Source organism: Mirounga leonina, unplaced genomic scaffold (assembly GCF_011800145.1).
Source record: "Mirounga leonina isolate KUSES-001 unplaced genomic scaffold, KU_Mleo_1.0 Mir_55, whole genome shotgun sequence".
In the NCBI taxonomy this organism is placed as follows: Eukaryota; Metazoa; Chordata; class Mammalia; order Carnivora; family Phocidae; genus Mirounga; species Mirounga leonina.
The window spans coordinates 2,973,130-2,998,449 of NW_023270816.1; the positions used below are offsets into that span (position 1 = coordinate 2,973,130).

At 44.0% G+C, this 25,320-nt stretch overlaps 1 protein-coding gene across 2 annotated transcripts in view; it reads left to right on the forward strand.

Annotated features, from left to right (window-relative positions):
- Positions 1 to 25,320, forward strand: part of LOC118001969 (fibronectin type III domain-containing protein 1-like) — a 98,610-nt gene that overhangs the window by 41,076 nt on the left and 32,214 nt on the right. For both annotated transcript variants that reach the window (XM_034992182.1, XM_034992181.1), the window contains 9 exons: positions 4,892 to 4,990; positions 6,539 to 6,656; positions 8,538 to 8,725; positions 9,459 to 9,566; positions 12,265 to 12,450; positions 13,842 to 16,559; positions 18,294 to 18,394; positions 21,021 to 21,132; positions 22,050 to 22,457. In XM_034992182.1, coding sequence (XP_034848073.1) covers positions 4,892 to 4,990; positions 6,539 to 6,656; positions 8,538 to 8,725; positions 9,459 to 9,566; positions 12,265 to 12,450; positions 13,842 to 16,559; positions 18,294 to 18,394; positions 21,021 to 21,132; positions 22,050 to 22,457 — 4,038 coding nt within the window. The remainder of the gene's footprint in view (positions 1 to 4,891; positions 4,991 to 6,538; positions 6,657 to 8,537; positions 8,726 to 9,458; positions 9,567 to 12,264; positions 12,451 to 13,841; positions 16,560 to 18,293; positions 18,395 to 21,020; positions 21,133 to 22,049; positions 22,458 to 25,320) is intronic.

Genomic DNA, 25,320 nt, shown 5'->3' on the forward strand with positions numbered 1-25,320 from the left:
TTTTCTCATCTTGTCTCTGCTTTCGCCGTTTTGTTCTTTTAAGTTTTGTCTTAGCTCCCAGGACACTGGACCTTGGGTCCTTTCAAGATGAAATGTGGTGGCCGCTGATGGAGCCTGCATGCCAGGCCTGCCTTCCTCCTTCTTTGCAAACCCTTGTTGTGTGAAGGAAGCTTTGGCCATGGGACGCAGACAGGACATCGGCTGGAACGTGGAGAGATTATGCACAGGGTTCCAGCGTGGGTTGAGGTGCTGCAAAGTCCTGCTTTTCTCCCCCTTTCCTCACGCCTCCCCGTTGACCTGATGAGTTTGGCGGGAGGTGCTGGGAAAGCGTGGGTTGCCCCTTTGTGTGTCCTCCTCTTGCAGCTAAGCCAGGCTGTAGAGAGCGCACAATCTGCTCAACTCCTCTGGGCATAGGTAACGTAGGGCCCAGGGCTGCCGGGCAGTAGAACCTGGTAATTCTGGGGCTCATACTAGAAAGCACGCTTGCTCCGTGATCTCCAGCATAGCTGGTACCAGCAATAAATATGCTGGCCCCACTGCTTTTCTTCAGTCGCTTCCTAATTGGATCAGTACTCGGGTGAGGAAGGGGGGGTGATTTATTGGGTCCTCCCAGAGACTCCAGTGGGACCTGGTGATCTCTTCACTTGCTAACAAAAGCCAGGCCTCGTTCAGCTTCCAGCATCGGAGAGATGGGCTGGAGGTGAGAAAGAGGACCAGATCTGGGCAAAGGAGCCCAGAAGGGCACAGAGCTGAAGGTCTGTGCTGTGAACAGAGTCACCGGTGAGAAGGCAGTTAAGTCTTCTGTCAGACACGGTGAGGGACAGGCAAGTCTTGGGAAATGAGACTGGTGAGACAAAACGAAGAAATGGGAGAAAGAAGGGAGAGGAGAAGCCAGAGTGAGGGTTCCAGGCTTGCAGCAGCGATGACCAGCAGTTTGGGGCCCAGGAAGCAGCCCGGTGAGAAAGGTGGTGATGGAAATGGGGCTCCCCTATGGGAATAAGGTCTGCTGGCCCCACGAGCCTCCAGTGCTCTGGGAACACAGTCCCCTCTGCTCAAGGTGTGACCACAGATTCTGGAATTTGGACAAGCAGCTCTGAGTTCCTCAGGACTCCCAAGGCTGGCCCCCTGCGCCACATGGCAGGCACTGCTCGGGGCCACTTTGATCTGGTTGGAGACACTAGTGGAAGGCCAGGCTGGATTCCCTTCCTGAAATAGCCCGCAAGTCACCATCCTATTCACTGCTGTCTGTTCAGCCACCTGCTGAAGACCCTTGGACAAGTCTGATGGGTGTTCTGCTGGGCAGAGCATCCAAATCATCTCAAAATGCAGACTCCAGACTTCCCAGACAAAAAGACCAGCTACTTCTCAGCTCCAGTGCCACCAGACACCACATGGGATCGAAGAAGGCACTGCATGTGCTTTGTGAGGCTTCAGTATTAGCGGCGAGACCTAGAGCCAGAGGCCCTGGCATCTGGAGACTCTGGTCATTCATTCCCAAGCTATCCCTTGCTTTGAATAGTTGTACTGTGCGGGGGGAAATGGGCCAAATTCTACCCAGAATACCAGCAGCAGAGGAGAGTCACTCCTTCTGCATTCCTGAGACTGAGGGGAGCGTGTTTCCAGCAGGAAGTTTTCATTGTTCTGAGTCTTTCGTAGACACCATGCAGAACCAGTCCGTTCTAAACCTCGTTTAGTGCGGACAAGTTTCTCATCTGACTGGTTCTGCTGTCTCTTCATTTCCTCAGTAGTGACCCCTGGCTCATCTGAGGGCAACAGAAGGATTTGTTTGCTTCTTGAACTTGAGCCAGCGTGGGAACCGAGGTCAGAGCTGGGCTCCGGTCCCAGCCTGATGAACAGTGCCTCCCGTGCCTCCATGACAACATGTTGGCTTTTGAGTTTTCATCAAACAAAAAAGTGTTGGACTTGCCACTGCCAATGCTCTACAAGGCTGCCATGAGGAAGGAGAGGGCTCCCTGGATGCTTGCTCGATCATGGTGGGGAGGATGCAGTGAATCCCGGGCGGGGCGGGGGGGGGGGGGGCATCACAGGGGGCCTGCTGTGTCATGGCAGGCCAGTGTCCTCATTTTATCCTACATAGGATTTTACTTCCGTTTATGACCGAGATGCCATCGAGAGCATGGTACCCGCAGAGGGTGGCCAAGGAAACTTGGAGAGAGGTGGGCCCGAGGTCCTGTCAGCAAAACTCCCACCCTCCCAGCCATTCCCGAAGTGCATATGATTGGACGTCTTCTATGTCAGGCTCCCCAGGGGGCGCTGGGGCCCCAGCAGCCCTCCACAGAGACAGACCAGGGACAGAGTGTCGTGAAAGCAGAGACCTTAGAGCAGGCCCGGGAGGCCGGAAGTGCCGGGGTGGGAGCCCCGGGCTGAATCCCATCCAGGGGAGCACGGGCAGCCATGGGAGACAGAGGCCAGAGGACATAGGAAGCACAGGGGCTCACATGGGAGTGGGACAGTAATAAGGAAGGAGTGCATGAGTTTGGGGGCCTTCAGGAAGTCAGGATGGACAGTCCCAAGTCCAGAGTTTCTACCGAGTCACACACTTGAGGTCGGGGAAGTGAGCCGATATGCTGGCTCTGATGAGGGGCCGTGGTGCCTGGGGGCACTGTGACGCTGAGGTCATTTCAGAAATTTTATTTCCAGAGTACTAATGATCAGGGGCACAGAATGGAGCGTGTTATCATCCCAGGGAGTCTTCATTATTTCTGTGAAAAAGAGATGGTTGCTCCATAGCCGGCACTTGGCTCTGCGCCCTGCTCTCTCCTCACCTGCTGCAGTAAATCCTGGGTGTCACACTGGCCCTGACACCTCGTCCAGGACCATGGGTGGGTCATCTCATCCCCCTGAACCTGGTTTCTCGTCTGTGAAAAGGAGACTGTGAGAGTAGCTTCCTCATGGGCTTCTGTCGGGACTAAATGAGGAGCTGATGTGACACACTCAACACAGCAGAGACCAGACCCAGACACGTGGGCTGTTCTGGTTTATTCTTCCTTCATGGTAACCTCGGGCCAGGTTGAGTGTGGAGAGCTCGCAAGTCAAGAATCTGGGTGTTAACAACCTAGGAACTTTAAGAAATACATCACAAGTATGTAAAAATGTCAATTGTGGAAATTATTAATTTTGGGGGGCTCTTGATAAATGATGGGGCACTGCTTTTTCAGTTTCTTTATATGTGGTCCTGGATTGCAAGGTTGGATGGCAGAGTTTTTCTTTGTTGACCTTTGGCTGCTTCCTTTGTCAATAGCACCAAGAAATTGACCGTCTTCAGGGACTCCTCTTTTTGGAAGCTTAGTTTTATGCTCTATGAATCCCAATGTTACAAACTTGATTTTTCCCTTTTATAAAACATACATTTCAAAATTCAGTGGTAGCATGTCAGAGCCTTAGCCTAAATAATAATTTACTCATCACAGCATGAGTTTCACCTGCCCTATATGTGTGTGTGTGTGTGTGTTTGTGTGGAGAGAGAGAGAGAGAGGCTGTTCAAAGGTTGTCAGATATTATCCCCTTCTCCTGAAATGTGACTGGCCTACAGCAGTTTATAAGTTTCTCTGGGTGAGGTTTCTGAACACTGGTCTCCTTTTATGTTTAACTGACATGCTGTTTGTAAAAACAAAAGGTTTATTTTCCCATTACTGTGAAAGTTTGCAATGCCTGAAGGAAGACCTACAGTGTTACAAGTTCTCATTAGGATCTCTGTCACCTCTACTAACTTGCTTAAGTATTACCTGATGGTGTATGATTAGAAATATATCATATTGGGGAGCCTGGGTGGCTCAGCCCTTTAAGCGTCTCACTCTTGATTTGGGCTCACCCGATCTCAGAGTGGTGAGATTGAGCCCCAGTCAGGCTCCATGCTGAGCATGGAGCCTGCTTAAGGTTCTCTCTCTCCCTCTCCATCTGCTCCCTGCCCTCTCCATGCTTGCTCTACCTCAAAAAAAATTTTAAAAATAAAGAAATATATCATATTGCCTCATTTTTTTCTTGAACTAATTAAGGCTGCTGCTGGAAGCCCAGTCAATAGAGCCTGGAGTTAGGCATTAGTGACTCTGGATTCAGAGAAGATTATGAGTCCTTCTTAGGGGCATGACTGTGGGCAAATCAATCAATTTTCTCATGGCTTTATGTCCTTACTTATAAAATAAGAAGGCCAACTTGGAATTTAATCAAGGTTTCATTGGGATCCCAGATTTTATGATTCCATGGTACTCAAGAGTTACAAGTTTTATTTCATCATTGTAATTTTTTTCCAAATAAAGTTTTCAAGTTTAGATTCGGTTGGCTACTACTGGACCCAATGTACAATTTGGAGTGTGGGGTAGAGGGAACTAACGGAAAGAACAATCCAGAAATAAAAGATATATTTAAACTCTTACATTTGCTCTTAGCAAATCTTTGGAGGCTCAGTTCTGAGGATTTCAGTTTCCGAGGGCCCAGCATCCTCTCTGGACTGATAACCTGGTACACTCACTGTTCTTGTCTTGCTCCCTTCTTTTGGATGACAGATAAAAAAACAGACTGACCCCTCTTCTCTATTTGGAGGTAAAAAGAAATTGGGGGAATTCTGTGGGTAAATATACTGTTCTTTTTTTTTTTTTTAAAGCGTTGTTCATCTTTCTTTGATGTTGAGGAAATAGAAACCCATTTCTCAAGAATTATGGGTAATATCATTCCATATTTTCTCACATAATAATGTTCTTCTTAGGCCTAGTTTCTAATGTTCTTGGTCTCATCTTTAATTGTCCTGAAGCAGTTGGAATGCCCCAGAAAGACGAGATGGGAAGGGAGTGGAGGGGAGGGGGATGCGGACAAAGAGGGTGTGCGTTCTGGAAAGCCAAACGCAGAGCCTCATCCCTTGCTGGTTGGTTCACAGCCTCGGAATCGGTGTACGTGGTCTCCCTGCGGTCCATGAACTCACAGGGGCAGAGTCAGCCTGTCTACAGGGCTGCCCTAACGAAACGGAAGATTTCAGGTATGTTTCCAAGGACGCACCTGCTCATATCATGGTCTGTGTGGATGCAGGGTTGTTTCCAAATGATGCTGCGTGAGTGGCGAATTACATGGATTTCACTGAGTATGAAGGAAACCACAGGACCGGCTTGGTCACATTTCGGACACGAGCTTATTTCTTTTATACTCAGAGATGAGAGTGTTCTTCCAATGAAGTATATGTCTCTGTGTATTTTGAATGGCTTCCCCGTGCAGCGGATTTACTGCCATAGGAGCAGCCAAGCATTTGCTCCATTTAAAGCCACAGTCTAACCCACATATCAGTTGCCCTTTGTGGCAGCCCGGGAACAGAGAGAAATAAGAGTAGGTGTGGAGGGGACAGGGTGCAAGATCGGCACTCATACTTCATTTTAGCCAAAATCACCTCAACCCTAACATTGAGAAGAGTGAGAAAAATGTAGCAGAGGCTTGCTCATAACCTGATCATTGGTCATTTACTAAGGGATGCTTTTTCCCTACATCCTTTCACAGATTTTTTTATATTACATATTAATAAATTACACATACCTATTCTGGGTCTTGCACCTTAATTTAAAGAGGCAGCCTGCAGCATGGTTATTTTCATGAATTCACAATTTATTTGTGATTATTGTTTAATATTACAGAGCAGATATTAAATTATTATGTGTATTTCTATATTATCATTTTACATTTATGATTATAGTTGCTTACGTTGTGTGACAGAAGTCTCAAATATATGATGTTGCATTTTTATTTTTCGTTATTTACTGCTATAGAAAAAGTGCCTGCATTGCTTTTCTAACAGGCTATTTCCACCTTCCCTTACTTGTAACAAAAGTCACATCCTTTTGAAACATGGTCCCTGAAAGGTGAAAATAAAAAAAACAAACAAAACCCCCAAGATACTAAAAGCAAAATTGAAGCCTGTAGGTCTTTGTTTTGGGGAGATCGAACAGAAACTATAGGCTTTGTGAGTATGATGTATTCTCTTGGAAATTGGCAAACTGAATTCTATTTTATGTCTGAATGTAACTTTTAATGTGTCTTGGAACCATATTTTCTAAAATGGGAGGACACTGAACCCAATGTGATTTGTACATTTGTTTGAATTTCATTTCATGCCATGATCGCTAAGGAAATGCTCTGGCTTGACCTTTTCTCCCCCAAAACTTTTGCTTCCTGTAAATCTTGTTGTATTTCCCAGAAACTTACAGTATGTGTTAAGAAAACACTGAGTTACTTGGAGTATCTTGGACCAAGGCGAAGCATCCCTTTTGCACTGTTCTTTACGTCAGCTGGATTGGGCAACTTTACAAGTGAATGGCCCATTTCTTAGACTGTGGATAAGAAGAACAGGAATGGAGAGTTTGGTTTTTTTACATTGACCAAGCAAACAATTGCTTAGATTTCTATTCATTTCATTTTATCGACATCAAGTGTAAGCAATTTAAAAATTATACAGCATGAATAATGAACTCTAGAGGCCAGAGGAACTCAGGGCAGATCCTACTGTAGAGATAGTCTTTAATGTGTCCCACTGTCATTTCAGAAGAGGATGAACTAGACGTGCCTGAAGACATCAATGTCCGGGTCATGTCATCCCAATCCGTGCTTGTAGCCTGGGTGGATCCTGTTTTGGAAAAACAGAAGAAAGTTGTTGCATCAAGGTACTTTCCATTATTTCTTTGTTTTCTGGCCCTGCAGAGACATGTGTTTATTTGAATGACCATATCTTCTGACATATCTGAATGCTGACCTCTTCTGTAGCTGAATGGTAGACTATTCTATGACAATCTAGCTGGTCTCAGGTGCGGTCACACATTTTCCGCAGATCGGATATGACAAGGCCTCGTGTGTAACGCACACAGCAGGACCTCACCTCTCACTTGCTCAGAGTTTTATCTTGTGTCTGGAAATTCCCTAGATTCCGTTTCTTTCTTTGCCCCATTTGTGTTTTGCTTTGTCTCACTGTGATCTATTTGTGTGCAGAGGATGTGGCCCCATCTTAGAAGGAGTCTTACCTTTCCTCCTGTTATCCAGGAAGGGTGACAGTAGGAACGATTTTTATGTAGAGAAGGGGACATTTGTTGAATGCCTTGCATACCGTAGTTCTTTATTCTTCAAACACTGAATTGTTTTATGTCTAGCTCATTTGTGCATGGCAGAAGGCACTGTTTTGTCTCGTAAGCCATGATGTTATGCTGTTCAGATTTTTATACTGATTTGCAATAGCAGTAGAAGATAAACCAATCATAGGTTAAAGTAATTTTTGTGTTTAAAAAAGCCAGCGGTGAATACCATTCCTTGTTAGTGGTAGATTAATATAACCGTCAAAATTTTATGTGTTCAACTACTGAATTGTTTATATTACCAAGAGGAAGCCAAAGATTTGGTGGCCACTAAGGCACTATTTATTAGCTTTTGAACCTTCCTACAATCAGGAAAAGTGAACATCCTTTAAAAAAAAGAATGGAATATAATGCTAAGATTATATATGTATTTTATGTATATATTTTTATTATATATATTTATTCTTTATATATGTATGTACATACACACACACACACACACACACACCATTATTTGTATTAGATACAGTTTCTGTTACTGTCTGTTAGTAAAGAAAAAGAAAAGACATCTGCTTTGTTTGAAAGACCTGAGAAAGCTCATAGTGATTCTCTTCCTAGCCATTTTGTTCCTGATTACCACTGAACTTTGATTTCCAATATCTTGATGAAAATGAAAAAGGGCCCGGGTTTTCTTAGCAGGACTCTTGTATTAATTGGTGGGCTGTGTCTGCAACTGAAGTCTTATCTTGATTTATTAAATATCGCCTCGTTAATGCTTCACATGCTTTATACCGCCAAATGGCCGCAAAGAAAATTTCTTGGCAAAGGAACACAATAAATGGTATTTGCAACTCTTAGAGTGGGAGGATGTCTTCTGTCTGGGATTGTTATTACCATGTTTGTTCACAATGTTTCTCTCCCTGATAATCACACAGTAGGGTTCCTTTTGTAAGCTCTTCTCTCCTGCTCTGCTTATTACACAGTTTTGCTCCTTCTCATGGTAATAATTCTACTCAAAACCACATGTTGGCTTTCCTCCTGAACCTATAGAAAACATGCCTGCTTTGGCATGAAGTGGAACTTCTTGTCTTTTCTGGAGAGTCAGGATGCCTTGGGCCAGTTTCAGTTCTTAATATTGCTTTTTCCACACCACATACACACACACCCCTCAGAAGGCACCTGCCTGGTCAAACCTGTCCCCCTCCTGTACCTTCCCTTCTTAATCTCTGCTTGATCTCGTGAGCAGTAAGATACTAAGCTCCATCTTTCCTGACTGACTTTAGACACCTTTCCTGGACCACAAGAGTAAATTCTTTGACTTAATAACATAGTGAAAAATGTAGATTTTTCTCCTCTTTAATTTCTCTCCTCACCTCCAAAAGTCATTACTTATGGGGAAGGGAAAATAGCAAGGAACCTAGCGTTCAGTTGCAGAGAATTGGTCAACTGGGTGCATTGTTGCCTTGCATTTTCTTATAGACAATACACTGTACGCTATCGAGAAAAGGGGGAATTGGCAAGGTGGGATCACAAGCAGACCTCCCACAGACGCGTGTTGGTCGAGAACCTGATTCCAGACACCATGTATGAATTCGCAGTCCGTATTTCACAGGGTGAAAGAGATGGCAAATGGAGTACATCTGTCTTCCAGAGAACACCAGAATCTGGTCTGTATTTAAAATGGCCTTCGGATCTTCCATTTGGGAATTGCCCTGAAAATAAGATTTAAAGATAGTTTAAGAAGCCAGTGGTGACAAAGGGCAGCAGAGGCATTTTTTAAAGTAACATTAACCCTAAATCTGGGAAGTGTTTCTATGTACGAACGCAAAGAAGCTCAGGCACTGTAGCCTTAGGTCCATGTTTATCCTCCACTGGCCATCTTCATTAGCATGTTATTCTGACATGTAGAGTACATTACATCCCAGGATGGAGCATAATCATAAATCACCACTGGATGTGTGCATGCCCCTGGGTAATGCATGGCTCTGGAGGTTAGGGGAGACTCTTTTTCCCTAAGGCTGGGCTTGTGTTTGATTCTGGGGGAGAATTGTGCTCTGTACAATTATTGTCTTTTAAACGATGTTTTTAAAAGCTTTATTAAAAAGAAGTTCCAACTGGATTTTAATCTTTTTTACATATTTCAAAATTCAGCAATGAAAGAAATTCTAAATTTCTAAAGGCATTTCCCTGGATATGTCTAAACTCACTACATGAGTCGGTAGCACTGACATAAATCACTATATTGCACAAAGAGTAATGAGAGTGTAGAATTTTCTGTCATGTATAATAAAAATGAACATTGTGTTTCAGTGAAAAATCTATCTGTGGGGACCATATGTCACTTACTTTTAAAATATCCACAAGGGCATTTTTAAACCTTGGGTCCTTGTCCTTTTGTAGCTCCTACAACAGCTCCTGAAAACTTAAACGTCTGGCCAGTCAACGGCAAACCTACAGTTGTCACTGTAGCTTGGGACGCACTGCCCGAGACCGAGGGGAAAGTGAAAGGTAGGAACCTCATTATTTAAGGTATCAGGTGCACACAGGAGTGACATACCCCAAACAGAGCCATGTACATTGACTCTGATAAACACCAGTTCTAATAGCAGGCTTGGTGACTGGAAGAGCAATAGGGAAGCAACATACGTATATGGGGCGCTAACCCAACGGGCAAGGGTATTTCATGTAGGGTTCTCATTGTCAGTAAGATCCAGGTACTCATGAAGATGACTTTTCATCTTCCCTATCCACAACGATTCCGATGCTGCTATCAGGAAGGGTGTTTTTAATTGTATGGGTGTGACATCATAACCTTTAGCCATACAAGTGACAAGCTTGTGTTTCATGCTATGGATCTTCTCATTGTACCAATAAGATCATGGAATGTGGGAGTAAGTAGGAACTCTGTGGGACCACAAATGTCTTGAATAAGACCAGATATTTAATGGGTTTGAAAACCAAGTAATAAAAATTAAATGAAAATGGATTTTTTCCTATTTGTCAGCCTTTTTAATTAATTATTTTTTTGGTTGAGGAAAAAATATGACCTTAAAATAGAAAAAAAAAACAAAAACAAAGATGAAACGGAATTAAAATAGGATAAAATATTCACAGCTAGTTAAATTTAAAAATAATCTGTTGAGGATATTAAATAAAAACACAAATTACTTCTTTTTTTGTGTAAAAACATTCAGGAACCTTTCAGAAGTCTTTTCAGAGACATTTAAGAGGGCTGTAGGGTGGTTTTCCCCAGACATTGCCTATACATAGATACCCTAAGGGTACGTTTTATTATTACTTGATTTTGGAAGACAGCTTAAGTCTATGTCCAGAAACTATGAAAGGTCTGTGTAAGCGTAAAGAAATTGAGAAAATTATCACTAACCTCCTTTGAGAATTTCTTAATTGAAAAAACTGAAAGGTTCTCTTGTATTCGACTGTTAAGTTATCTTTGAGGACCTGTAAGGATATCTTTCCATGGAACAATGGAAGTTAGAAGGCAGATGTGGGGTAGTAGTTTCCAAGCTTAATGCTTTCTCATCTGCTTGCAGATTTTAAAGAATATATTGTATTATTCTTGCTCATTTTTTCCCCAGTGGAATAAATCAGAAACAAATGAAGAGAAGAAATATTTAGTTGCCCTTTAAATCATCCTTTTTTATGACAGTTTGTTGTGATGCTGGCAAAGATTCTGAAAATTGCATAAAGACATTTTTGGCTGATGACTTTTGTTAGTTATAAAAAAGCAATTGTTGCTCCTTTCATGACTTTATTATCATGCTACTTATTTGCTTTCTTTCCCTCTCCCACATCTTAGTTTATATTTATAGCTCTTTGGCGAATAAACCTCCCTGGTAGTCAATGAAATATTTTCAGAAATAATAATAGCTACTGAGTTTTTGGGTCCAAAAGAACTCATGTATCTTAACCCTACTTAGGCAGTTTTCATAAAGCAGTGGTGGTGGGACTTAAAATTCGTAATTACACTGGGGAATTTATATGTATGACAAATATAAAAGATAAAAGAAGAATATAGTTCGACATGGTTGCATTTTTTTCCAGATGAATTGAATTCATAAAAAAATCTGTATTACCAGATTTCATAGACAGTGGGTTCTTTTAATTCTTACTTTTGACCAACACAAATGACTAGTTTGTTCATTTCCAAAAAGAAAAGAATGTGGGTTTTTTTTTTTTTTTTCAGACAAAAGCTGCAAAAGGCATTTTTGGTTGAAGTTTTTTAATTAATGTACTTTTTAAAGATTAGATCTCAGGGAAGAGAAAAGGTCTTCGGTGCTCTCTCCATATGACATAGATAGTATGACAGTTGCTTGGTTTTTCTGTGATTCAAATTATTTTTCGTGGTTAGCTCCTACTCACATTAATTTGATAAGTTTTGTAAATCTTGAGTTCATTGAGAGGAAAATAGACATGAGTCTATTTTCGTCGAGGGTGGAAATTCTGCTTCAAAACATGGCTTCCTTACCTTACAGCATTTCCATAGAAGCACAGAGCTATATTAGTTCCTTGGACTGAATTTGCTCTGATTTTCAAAGTTCAGGGATATTACATGTTTGTAAATATCGCTGATTGGAGATGGAAACATTAAACATCACATAAATCTGTGAACTGGCAACTTTTCCTCACAGTTTTAAATACTGTGAAATATCCTTACCCAGATATATTGAGTCAGGACTGTAATTCCTGCAAAAGTGAAATTATACTCCAAATATGGAATTTACCTGGCTTAATGCACAAATAGCCCAGATCAGTACACCAAGACTCTTAAAGGTGTTGGTAGCTTTTCAGATTCAGTTATGACTGTTGTCATTTAAATCTTCCATGGCTTCTTCTACTCAGGATATATTAATGCTGACATAGTAAACTAGTAAATAAGCACAATGAAGAAAAACTCCCAATGCTGTGTAAATAGTTTTGGTACGTTGTATGAAGACAACGCCTCCTGGGTTCCATATGTTTAATTTGCTGAGAATGGAAAACTGCCCATGGCCTTGTCTGGTAGCCTGAATGAATGTTAGTTCACCTTCCTCTGTGTCTTTATGCTCCAGCTGCTGACTTGGCGTGCATTGCTAGAGTATTAATTTTAGTAATGCACGTTCTAATTCATCCTGCCCATACAGTCTGTCTGCTGGACACAGGACTGTTTTCAGTTTCCTCCTTCCAACCGTCTGCCAAATCATTTCAGAATACATTCTTTCATACGCCCCGGCTCTCAAACCATTTGGAGCAAAGTCCCTCACCTATCCCGGAGAAACTACTTCTGCCCTAGTGGATGGTCTGCAGCCTGGGGAACGCTATCTTTTCAAAATCCGGGCCGCAAACAGGAGAGGACTGGGTCCTCACTCCAAAGCCTTCATTGTCGCTATGCCAAGTAAGCATTGTGTGTTTGTGGCTCTTTCTCTCTCTTCATTACCGCTAATTGTGGTGTGTTACTTTGAATCATGCTCATGGATTTAGAACTGCTTTGTTGATGATTTGGGGGGCTACATTTTCCTGTTGATTTCTAAAATATTTTTGTTATCCCTTTGGAAATTAGTCTCCCTGGAGGCTAAAAGATGATTGATGGCTAGTCACATGAATTACTATTACAATATTACAGTAACATGAATGTATTAATTATGTGATTGATCTTATATCATTGTGTAATTTGGGGCTTATGATGACAGGTAAAGAGCATTTTTACAGGTGTAAGGTGACATTTTTAATTGTTAGCCCTCTTCAACTTCTAGATAGCACTTAAGATTTTTAGTTTATATTCCATTATTTTGGAGTGCAGGTTTAGTCAGAAGAATTTCAATTACCTTGTTATCTGATCACTATCAAAATTGAGCAAGTTAATAAAATCCCAAATTGGAGTGAGGTGTTTTTGGACTGTATTTTCTTTTCTGCTTCCCCATATTTATACCAGATATTGGTAGCTGTCTCCTGCATGGTGTGCCGTGAGGATTCACAGTATACTGCAATATTAAACAGTTCTGTGCTAGAAAAACTGGAATAGATGAGGTTTGCTCCTTCTGGGCCCCCATTGCCATATAACTGCCCCCCCCCCCCCGCAGCATCCCTTCCTTCATTCAACCCTGCTTTCAAGAAGGGGTAACTTGTAGGGCCCCTGTAATAAAATGTTTTGCCTACCCCAGGTATCTTTTTAGTTTAGGCTTATTTTGGGATTACAAATGTATCCATTATTAAAGGGATTTTAAGTAAGAAAGAGAAAGCAAGTTTAGACATGTTAGGGGGAATAGGAAACTCTTTGTAATGCCTTAAAAATTACAGATTTGTTCCTCACCTGTCACCTGCAAATCACACACAACACATCCCCATTTAGTTTTGAGTATAGATCCTTCAGCACTTTGAGCCAGGCTTGTGTGTATTTCTTCCCTACATCACTAAGAGTGGCTATAATACATCTGTAGTATCCTGACAGTTATATGGAGAAAATCTTACATAAGATTTTGCATTCAGAAAATTGATGGATTACTTTAAAGCACTCCTTTCAAAAGTTCTGCAAATAATAAGCTGTAACTTAACTCAATTTATAGAAATTTAATACACATTTTCTGGGACCATATCATCACTTAAAGCAAAAGAGGTCTTTAAAAGAGGTTGCCATAATTTGGAAAATGTGTTCAATGCCTAAAGAATGAGAAGTTATTAATTATAATGACTAATTATAAATGCCTCCACACTGCCATCTGAAATACTCACCTGATGTTTCTCAGCTTTCAATTTTTTTGACGGCAGAATCTTTAAAATCTATTATAGCCGGTTCTGGTGAGTCCAATGTGCAGCAGAAGACCCATGCTGAGGATGACTGGAAATCTGAAAAGCCAGAAGCTTCTCCCAAAGCGCCCACTTCCTCAAAACACACTCATTTGCCTGTTTCTCTGCGAGGCAGAAATGTCAAAAACCCTCTTCTTGACTTGAAGAACAAAATACTGGCTAATGGTGGGATGCCCAGAAAACCCCAGCTTCACCCTAAGAGGACTGAGGGGTTGGATCTTCAGTTGACAGAAATCACCGATGAGGAGGGGCTGGATTCCCGGGGGGACCCACCAATGTTGCCCTCGGAGACCCAAGACCAGAAGCCACAGCAGAGGCCACCAAGTAGATCTGTGTCCCCAGTCCTTGCTCCTGGGAGGACCCCAGTGAGGGTGCTGCCCCAAAAGGAAGGGGCAGACCGGGGTGGCTCCTCTCTGGCTTCCCACCCTCGTCCAGGGGCGTCCTCCTCTGCAGCACACACACCCATTGAGGGTAGCCCTCACCGCCCTCCAGTGGCGCCCTCCACCAACCTGCCCCCCAGCCCTACTGACAATGACTCCGTGGGCCAAGAAGAGGAGGAGCCAGCCGCAGACTCCCGGCACCCCAAGGACGCTGCCTCCCAGCGGCTGCCTCCCAAGAGCACCGCCCAGGCTCGGCCGGCCCTGTGGCCCAGCCGCCAGGCCACGTCGAGCGCCCTGCGGGACAGAGGCCCTGTGCACCACGGCACAAAACCAGCCTTGCCTGCGCGGAGAGCACCCCATTTTGGGGGTAGGGAGGGAAATTCGGGTGCTTCAGTCTCACCCTCGAAACTTTCTCCGCCCCAGGGAGGGTCATCTCGGCTGCTGCCGACAGAGCCACACCCCGGGGCTCCCGTGTCCAGGGGCTGGAAGGATGGTCAGGACGCCCCAGCCCCCAAGTCCGGCGCGCCATCACAGTCCAAGTCTTCCTCGTCTTCTGGTCTCTCCTCAAGGACACCGGTGTCTGAGGGAGAGGGTGCCTCTGACGGCGATGGTGACGGTGATGCAGAAGTTAGAGGCAGGCAGGCTGAGGCCACGGCCCCCACGTCTCGGGCCCGGCTGCCCGCAGGTCCGCCTGTCTCTGGACATTTCAGTTTGTTCAGAAACAAGCCCTTTGCTGCCCACACGAGATATCCAAGCCGCTTTGGCAGTGGCCGAGGACCCCGGTTGCATCCCTCCAGCTCTCCACCGGCCACCGTAACCCCCAGAGGCCCCTGGAGGGTGAATTCTCACCCAGCTTCGGACCCCAGGCGTGGCTCCGGTATCCATGGAGACGGCGCCGAGAGCGAAGCAGAGGACGAGAAGCCGCTGCCTGCCGCGGTGGTAAACGACCGCGTGTCTTCCTCCTCCAGGCAGCCCGCCTCCCTGGGCGTGGACCACCTAAGAAAAGGCCCGCAGAGAGGGGTGAGCGTTCCTCGGAAGGAGCCCCTGGCCGAGAACCCCAAGTCGGCCGGGACCGAGGCAGGTGCGCATCCTCGGGGCAAATCCCTGCCCTCCAAGGCGCTGGATGTTCAACAGAGCACAGAAGTGGGTGTGGAGGGCGGCTCTCCGAAGGCGCAGTTGGCCCCCGCTCCGCGGCCTGCGACGCGGTCCCAGCACCACCCCGCGCCCGGCGTGCCCAAAAGGATGGCACCCGGCCAGGGCCTGGGTGCGGGGGCCGCCGCTTCGGAAGGGCAGCCTTCCCCTGCGGTCTCCGTGTCGCAGCCACAGCCCCAAGGCCCCCCGAGCAAGGAAGTGGGGCGTCCGCTGTCCAAACCCAAGCCCGAGCTGCCCCAGGCTGGGCGTCCCCACCCCGCGGCGCAGGAAAGCGCCTCCTTCTCGGACCCCTACGCGGCCAGAGGCAGTCAGTCCCCCCACACGGCAAGCTCCCGAGGGGTGCTCCCCACGTCTCCGCACCATCGGGACGAGGATTCCGAGGGCAGATCTGGCGGAAACCACCACGACAGCACCGAAGCAGAGGCCGGAGGCTCCCGGGCGCCAGCACACCTGGCCCAGGCCGGGGACCCCATCCTGTCCCTTCCCAAGCACCGCCAGCTGGAGGCTCACGCAGGAGGCGCGGGCGACAGTCATCTCCGCAGACCCCCAGGCTCCCCGCTGCGGCCCGGCAGCCCCCGCCACTACCCCCACGCCCGCCCGAGGGTCCCGGGCCGAGCGGGGCCCCAGGCTGTGGGGAGCAAGGACCGCGCTTCTCAGGCCGTGCCGTCCAAAAGGGAGCCCCTGACCTCTAAATCTCAGCAGTCGGTCTCGGCAGAGGAGGAGGGTGAAGACGCGATGTTTTTTAAAAGAGGAAAGGACGAGGACCCTCTGTCCTCCTCTGTTCCAAAGTGGCCCTCCTCCTCCAGTCCCAGGGGCAGCAAATATGTGGATGGGAACATCGCTAAGGACAAGACGGACCCTGCCATTGTGCTCTCGCTTCCCAGGGTGAGCTCCCCCCAGGACAAGAACGACACTCCTGTGAAGCGTCCTCCTTACCCCCCTCCCAGCAGCTCCCCGAGAGCCTCACACCTCCCGCCCAGACACCCCCACCGCAGCCCTGCCACCCCAAGCCCCACCGCGGGCACCCCTGCCAGCGTGCGGTACACCACCCACGCCCCTCCTGTCTATTCCTCCACCACCCCTATGCTCTCCTTGCGCCAGCGCATGATGAACTCAAGATTCCGGAACCCCTTCTCGCGCCAGCCTGCCAGATCCCCTACCAGACAAGGTAATTCGTTTTTAACTTAACATTCTCTTTGGGGCTCTCAAGAGGGTTCATAGCAATTCTTGAGAGGCTTTTATTTTATATTATCGAGGGTCTGCTATGTCCAAGCACTATGTTAAGAGCTTTACAGATGAAACTGATTTCATCCTCTTAACTGCCTCTTGCATTGCTTCTGCTGGTTTTCAGATGAGCAGACTAGGGCCCAGGGGCCTGAGTGGCTTGCCAGAGGTCAGGCAGCCTATGTGGCTGAGCCACAGTTCCCATCCCAGATGTGCTAATTCCTCAGGCCTCTGCCATTCCTCTATCACATACTGCCTCTTTAAATTCCCCAACTTAGGCTCTTAATCTGTGAAAATGCGTCACAGTCATGATGCCAAACTAAGGTTCTTGTATTTTAGGTTATTTTTAGTTGCTCACCTGCCAGTGTATATTTAAAGAATCCACAGAAAGGAATTAGGTAACTGCGTAAGCTGGATCTTGTTCTTGTTGATTCTGCATATAAAACTCTCAACATACCCTGGGACAGACTCAAATGTCTTGGGTGTGAATTGCTCAGACATTGCAATCAGTGCATGTTATTTAAAACCTCCAGAAAATGCATGTTAAAGATGATTGTCACATGGAGGAGTAAGAGGCAGATGTGTGACTTACGTTGAGAACACAATGTAGACAGCTATGAATTGGAGTCTCCATGGACCCCAGGGCAGGATCTAGGGTATTTAGTCCAGGTCTGCATTCGGTTTAGTGACATCTTGCACTCTCCTTGCATGGAATTTGGGCTTAATGGAAGATTCTTGAATGAATGCATTAGTGTTTGTTAGTCTGTACTATGTGTTATTAGCTTAGCCCAATGTAAAGAAATAGAACAATGCCCCATATAGAGGTCAGTTTACTATTTAAATAGACTATTTTGAGCAAACCTAAGACCCTGATAATAGATGTAAAATCCACATTCCCTGTATATAGCGGAAAATCAATAAATATTTAATTTTCACTAGCTATTTGAGTGAGAAAAGTAAGTCTCTGACCCTCAAATAGTTGTCAGAAAGCCCAAGTACTTTATGCCGTGGGTGGGGCTGGACCAGAGTGCTCCCAGCGCAGACCTCGACTAACTGTAGCTGATCAGAAATGCTGAGAGATGAAGAGGAAGGGCAAGTGCTAGGAGCAGACAGAACAGCAATGGAAAGGGCAGCTAACTGGACCTTCTACTTCATCTCTGAGCAGACACTTCTCAAGCAGCCCCACACAGGTCAGCACTGAGCATTTACACTTGGCGATTGACGACTGGACCTGATTCAGCTAGAAATACTTGTTGGGTTTAGTATAATCTGCTGAGAAGAGCAGGACAGCATCTAGTATATTTTAGAGAGTGTTCATCCTTCCAACTTTCCTTCCCTCTATCTTCCAACTAGCTAAAATAACACTATAGCCACTACCGTCCTAAGCTTTATTTAGAAAATTTACGTACGTGGACTCTCTCCTTTCCCCAGTATTGGCAGAAAACTGTGACTTTACTGTACTCTTCATAGACTTTCATTTTTGGTATTTAGAAGTTACAATTTAAGACTGTCGTCTAATATATACAAGTTACTGGCTTAAAATTCTGTTTAGTATTTCTGTTCAAAATGATATGTTACTACTTAGAGTTTGGTATGAAGCCAACTTTACAGGAGTGTTGAGTTTAGCAGATTCTTTTGTTGTTGTTGTTGCTTTTGTTTTCTTTTGTGTGCCATGTAGGTTACAATGGCCGACCAAATGTAGAAGGGAAAGTGCTTCCTGGTAGTAATGGGAAACCAAGTGGACAAAGAATTATCAATGGCCCTCAAGGAACAAAGTGGGTAGGGTAAACTTCTTTACACATACTGGTTGTTTTCACGCTGTTGGGAAGAGAAAAATGGTGGGCATGTGTAGCAATAAATGAAATGGTCTTTCATTTTTCTTCTCCAGTTTTAACCACTCATATGTCAATATATTCTTATATTGCTTCTTCCATTGCTCAGAAAGATCTTTTATTCTCCTGAATAATTAGTTTGCTTTCTTCTCGTAGCTAATATGATAAGTGGGCCCTTTATTTCCTGTTTGCTTTGACTGGTTAGGAAGATCACACAAATGTATGTTCCAACCCCACAGCAATTACATAGACCCTGATACTTAGCCCCTTAAATGGACTTCTTTTTCTCCACCTCTGATAGCTTCATTTTATCTTTATTCTTTGTTATTTGATCAACTAGTATACACATTTTTCTGTAAATTGTCCCATATCCTTCATAAAAGAAAGCAGGGTAAAAACAAATGAACAAACCAAAAAACCCTGGATCAATTAGGCAATTTTTATTAGAGCACCTTTGAATTTTCCAATGATCATTGTTCGACCGAAACAGAAAAATAATTATTAGTATTTTATAATGCGTTTAAGCTAAATGACTTTAACTTCCCGGGGTTAAATGTTTAGGGGTTTTTGGTAAGTTAGAGGGTAATGGGCAGAACACTTTTACAATGTTCAAGGATTTAAAAGATTTTTTCAGAGAATCACAAAATTATTCATATTTTGACTAGGAATTCCCAGTCAAAATTTCCCCTTTATAGCAGTAAGATTTAGGAAAACATATTGAGAGACTTTATAAAATTTTTGGTCACAGGTAACAAGGTACACTTTAACATTTTTCAAAGGAGCAGGAATTTATAAAGTAAGAATGTATATTAAAGTGAAATATCATTCAAACAATTTTGCATTGAAACAGTATGGAGTAGAGTTCAAAAGAAGGGTTTATATAAATACATTTTATTTTAGCATCCAACAAAGTGGACTTTTGGCAGGGGTTCCTCCAGTGGCCTGCTGTGCAGAGTCATGGTTCTCAGACATTACAGAGCATCAGAGTCTCTGGGGGCTTGTCAAATAAGCTCTGGGATGGAGCTAGGTAATTAGCATATCTGTCAAGTTCCCAGGGGACGCTGAGGCTGCTGGTCCAGGCCACACTTTGAGAACCACCAGTGTAGAGCATGAGCTTGTTCCTTAATAGGGATAATAATAGCTTTCCCCCTCCCCAAAGTATTACAATTCCTGAGAATATGACATTTTTGCCTGTATTCTATATTAGGCAATTTAATTGCAAATTAAATTATTTTTGTTATAGCAACTTCAATTTTTGACATTAACAGCCAGATGGAAACATTTCATGTTTTTTTTTTTTTTTAAAAGATTTTATTTATTTATATGACAGAGAGACACAGCGAGAGAGGGAACACAAGCAGGGGGAGCGGGAGAGGGAGAAGCAGGCTTCCCACGGAGCAGGGAGCCCGATGCGGGGCTCGATCCCAGGACCCTGGGACCATGACCTGAGCCGAAGGCAGGCGCGTAACGACTGAGCCACCCAGGCGCCCCAACATTTCATGTTTTTAATACACTAGCAATACATGTTCATGGCAAGAAGTTAAAACAATTCAGAAATATGTGAAAAAGATAGTTTCTTTTTTTAAAAAAGATTTTATTTATTTATTTGAGAAAGAGAGACAGAGAGCATGAGAGGGAAGAGGGTCAGAGGGAGAAGCAGACTCCCTGCTGAGCAGGGAACCCGATGTGGGACTCGATCCTGGGACTCCAGGATCATGACCTGAGCCGAAGGCAGTCACTTAACCAACTGAGCCACCCAGGTGCCCTGAGAAAGATAGTTTCTAAGCTAATCAACATCCCAAACCACTCCCCAGAGATAACTACTGCTAACAGTTTGGGATATGTCTGTCCAGATTATTTTTCTCTGCAGTTTTAAGCTTATATACACAAATGAATATATTTTTATTTCTGCAAAATAGTCAGTTCATAGCAGCTGATGTCAATATATGTAGAATTTCCAAATCCTTTTCATTGGCTGCTAGCATTCCACTGTGTGAATGGGCCATATTTTATTTAATCCCTTCCTTCCATTGATGAACACTTAAGTTGTTTGCTGCTTTTCAACATTACACACAGCGTACTAAATGGTAGCAGTATTATGAACATCTTTTGCATATTTGAGAAACTTAATTTATATATTCTATGGTTAAGTAATTATAATATGAAATGGGACGGTTTTGCACTTTATTCTTTTATTTTATTTTATTTATTTTTTTAAAGATTTTATTTATTCATTTGAGACACAGAGATACAGAGAGAGAGACAGAGAGAGAGAGCATGAGCAGGGAGAGAGGCAGAGGGAGAGGGAGAAGCAGGCTCCCGGCTGAGCAGGGAGCCCGATGCGGGACTCAATCCCAGGACCCTGTGATCATGACCTGAGCTGAAGGCAGACGCCTAACCATCTGAGCCACCCATGTGCCCTGCACTTTATTCTTATTAAGCCTTGTGAATGATGTGGACAGAAATAATGTTTCCTACTCACATTATGGTTTCCTTCTGTGGAGGCTTCTTGGATATGTTCATGTAGGTGGATTCATGCTCAGTATATTCTTTAATCTGTGTCATGGATTTAGGTCGTCGATCTCGATCGTGGGTTAGTATTGAATGCAGAAGGAAGGTACCTCCAGGATTCACAAGGAAATCCTCTTCGGATTAAACTAGGAGGAGATGGTCGCACCATTGTGGGTAAGTGAGAATGGTTTTTAGGCAACAAAAAGTGTTCTGAATTTGCTATAAGATAACCCCCTGCCGATTTTTAATGGGGACCCTCGGTCCAGTTACTTTTAGCCATGTGGAAAGGAGTTTTCCAAAGGGGCAGAACTTAGCTTTTCCCCCAATACAACTGTAGTTCTACTCTTCCTACAGATTCCATCCTCCACAAAAAGTTGGTGCTTGAGTTCCTTCTTGAGATAGGGCAGCCCAGAGCAGCAGGGGTCTGCAAACGACAGCACGGAGACCAAACCCTGTCTGCTGCCTGTTTTTGTACTGCCTGTGAGCTCAAAATAGTTTCTTCCCTTTTAAATGATTGCAAGAAAAAAATATCAGAATAATAATATTTGTGACATGTGAAAATTATTTGAAATTCACATTTCAGTGTCCAACCCAAGTTGTACTGGAACATAGACACACTCATTTGTCTGTGTACTCCGTGCTTTTTTGCCCTACAATGGCAGAGTTGAGAAGCTGCAACGTGAAGCTTAAAATACCTGGCCCTCTATCTTCTCTGGTGCTTTACAGAGTAAGTTTGCCACCCCAGGTACAATGTAACACTCTTCCTCCTTAGGTGTAGGAATCAAGAGGAGGAAAGAGTTACTTTCTTGACTAGAGACCAAGAGTTATTTCAGGGTAATGGGGCATATCAATGAAGTATTTACAGGATTATATAAAGTAATATAGAGTAAGGGACAATATAAGAAGCCCAGAAATTTCTGGATGGCAGCAGATATTGCTACCTCTGCTGAATATCCTTTTAATGCTTCCTTTGCCTTTTACTGATTCGAATGTAAGAATCCATAAGCTTTGAGAAGACACTTTGCGTTTGGTTTTTACTTCCTCTGGATGATCTCATCTCGTTGCACAGCTTTTGTCTGCTTTTGTTTCAGATCTGGGAGGGACCCCGGTGGTGAGCCCAGATGGCCTGCCCCTCTTTGGGCAGGGGCGGCATGGCAAACCTGTGGCCAGTGCCCAGGATAAGCCCATTCTGAGTCTTGGAGGGAAGCCTCTGGTGGGCTTGGAGGTTGTCAAAACAACCACCCATGCCCCCACTACAACTGCACGACCTACCACGACGACCCCGAGGCCCACAACCACCACCACCCGCCGCACAGCCCCCACTACACGCCCAACCACCACCATTCGAACCACTACGCAGACGACCACCACCACCACCACCACCCCTGAACCCACTACCCCCATTCCCACCTGTCCCCCTGGGACCCTAGAACGGCATGATGAAGATGGCAACCTCGTAACAGGCTCCAGCGGGGTCCCCGAGTGCTACCCTGAAGAAGGTAACTAACGACCTTCATTGTAATGGTGGCCCATGTAACTAGCGTGCTGCATTTCCGAGTCGGGTCACAAAGGCTGCAGGGAGGGGTAAGTAGGATACACAGTGGAATGGTGACTAGAGGCATTTCCAGTCCCACAAGTTTCGTTCAGGGTTGTCAGATTTAGCAAATAAAAGTGCGGCATGGGACATACTTAATATGAAAAAGTTTTCGCTGTTCATTTAAAATTCAAACCTAAGTGGACATCCTGTGTTTTCTCTGGCAACACTTACCGCAACCCAAGTCAAAAAATTTAGCTAAAACATGGAATATTATGAATATGGACGAGCATTTCTCCAAGTGTATATTACTGGACATTAGTAGATTTGTATGCGTTATAGTTAAAAAAAAGGTTCTGTGATTAGCTATGTGATTTAAACAAGGCTAATGATTTCTGACTGTCGGATTATTCAGATCCTTGAATAGCTTCATTGTGAATTTCCAAGGAAAGTAGAGTGTCCTAAGCTCCTTTGTCAGATGAACGCCTTCTTGATCCACTCCCACTTTGCAGAATGCTAATCCTTGAGTAGCTGGGCTCTGGTGGCAGCAAGGGAAGGACTGCTTTCTGCTGGGTAGGACTGCACTGTTTCCTCCGCTGTGGGGCACCAAGTCAGGACTATCCTCTGCCCCTTCCATGTCTTCCCGCTGAGAATGGCCCGTTCCCCCTGAAGAATGGAAGCGAGGAACCTTCGGTCAGGTTCCCGTGGAGCTGCAGAGTCATCATCTTTTCTGCTCGGTCCCTGTTCAGGCTGTTTTGGAAGAGGTCATCCTGCATTGGTGTCCGGCTCAGAGGAGAAAAATTCATCTTCTTTCCCTTAGGTGGAAAAGAATCACCATGTAGGCTGTAACGCTTACGTCTTTTTAAGCTGATACAGAGTGAAGGCGCTTTGTTTCAGGAATTAGTTTGCACACCTGGAATTCTTTACATAGCCTTGTTGACCGTGATAAGCTTGAACTTGAATGCTGTATTCAAAATGGGAATTCTGTTTGAAGTCCGTTTCCTGCAGAAAAGCTCCAAGTAAACAGGAACATTGTACCCATCTAAAAATTCACACCAAAGGATAAGGAACCATGCTGAGAGGAGGGCCGTTGGGAAGAAGATTTGCAGACTATCATTTTCCCCAGTGAGCACGAATTGGAATTTACCTTTGGACTTCTGGTATGAAAATATTATGTACTTTCCTTGACCTTTCACTTCTGCATACATTGATGTGTTTGTTTGTTTTTTTAAATCAAAGTATAATTGGAACAGATATTTACTAAATAATTGTTTGCAAACAGGAGAGTGACTGTTTTGGGATTGGATGGAATTACTACTATTATTATGAATATTTTTCATTTTCTTTTGTCTAAGAGGGCTTATAGCATATTCTTTTCATTTACTTTGGATTTTTGGGCTTTTATTTGGCATGAAAGTCAATGGTTTTATTGGTATTTTTGTTTCTTCTTCTTCTCCTTCTTCTCCTCCTTCTTCTTCCTCTTCTTCTTCTTCCCCTCCTCCTCCCCCTCCTCCTCCTCCTCCTCCTCCTTCTTCTTCTTCTGGAAAATCATGATGTATGTGTATGTTTTTCACTTCACTTATGTCATCTTTCTACTTCCCTAGCCCAGGCCGAATTAGTAACCAAATATTAATTATAATTTGCCTCTAGGCAGCATTTTCAAAATAAGTACAAAACAATACAAAGTGTTGGGAACAAAGTAGATTCGTGGAGAGCAACATATAATCTTTATATAATGTTATAATGTACTATAATTATTATTTTAAAAATATTCCTGTATGGCCAGTCTTCCTTTTTTATTTATGCTGCTCCACTAACAACTTAATTTTCTTCCTTGTATTAATTCTAATCATAGTTATTTTTATTTAAAAAATTTTAAATTATAGCTTTCTTGAGATTCAATTCACATACCATAAAGTTCACCCTTCTAAAGTATACAGTTTAGTGGTTTTTAGTATATTCAGAGTTGTGCAATCATCACCATTATCAAATTCTAGAACAATTTCATCACCCCAAAAGAAACTCCATACCCATCAGCTGTCACTCCTCATTCCCCTGTCTTCCTAACCTCTGGGTAACCACAAATCCACTTTCTCTCTCTATGGGTTTGTCTCTTCTGGACGTTTCATATAAATGGAATCCTATATGATATATGGCCTTTGTGTCTGGTGTCTTTCGCTCAGCATGACTTGTGTTCAAGTTTCATCCACGTTGTAGAGTAGGTCTGTACTTTATTCCTTTTACTGCTGATCAATATTCCATTGTGTGGATAAACCACATTTTATCCATTTATTGGATGATGGACATTTGGGTTGTTTTCACCTTTTGGCTCTTATTATGAATAATGCTGCTAAGAATGGTGTGTACAATTTTTTTTAACACCTGTTTTCAATTCTCTGGGGTATATACTCAGTAAGAGAGTTGCTGTGTCCATGGTAACTCTGTGTTTAACTTTGGTAGGAATTGCTAACCTGCTTTCCTTAGTGGCTGCACCATTTTACATTCCCACCATCAGCATATGAAGCTTCCGATTTCTCCACATCCTCACCAATGCCTGTGCTTTTCTGTCTTTCTGATCCTCGCCATCCTAGTGGGTGTGAAGTGGTATCTCTCGGTGGTTCTGAATTCCGGTTCCCTAATAACTAATGCTGTTGACATGGTGACTTTGTATACTTTCCAATGATAGATTCTGAAAGGGAAAGCGAGCAGGATTACATCTGGTGCCTTAGGTCAGCCCTGATGTAGAATTGAGTAAATTCATCTGACAAATGTTTCATCTTTATCATTGTGGCAGTGATGTCATTACGAGAAAGTTCATGTGGTAAACT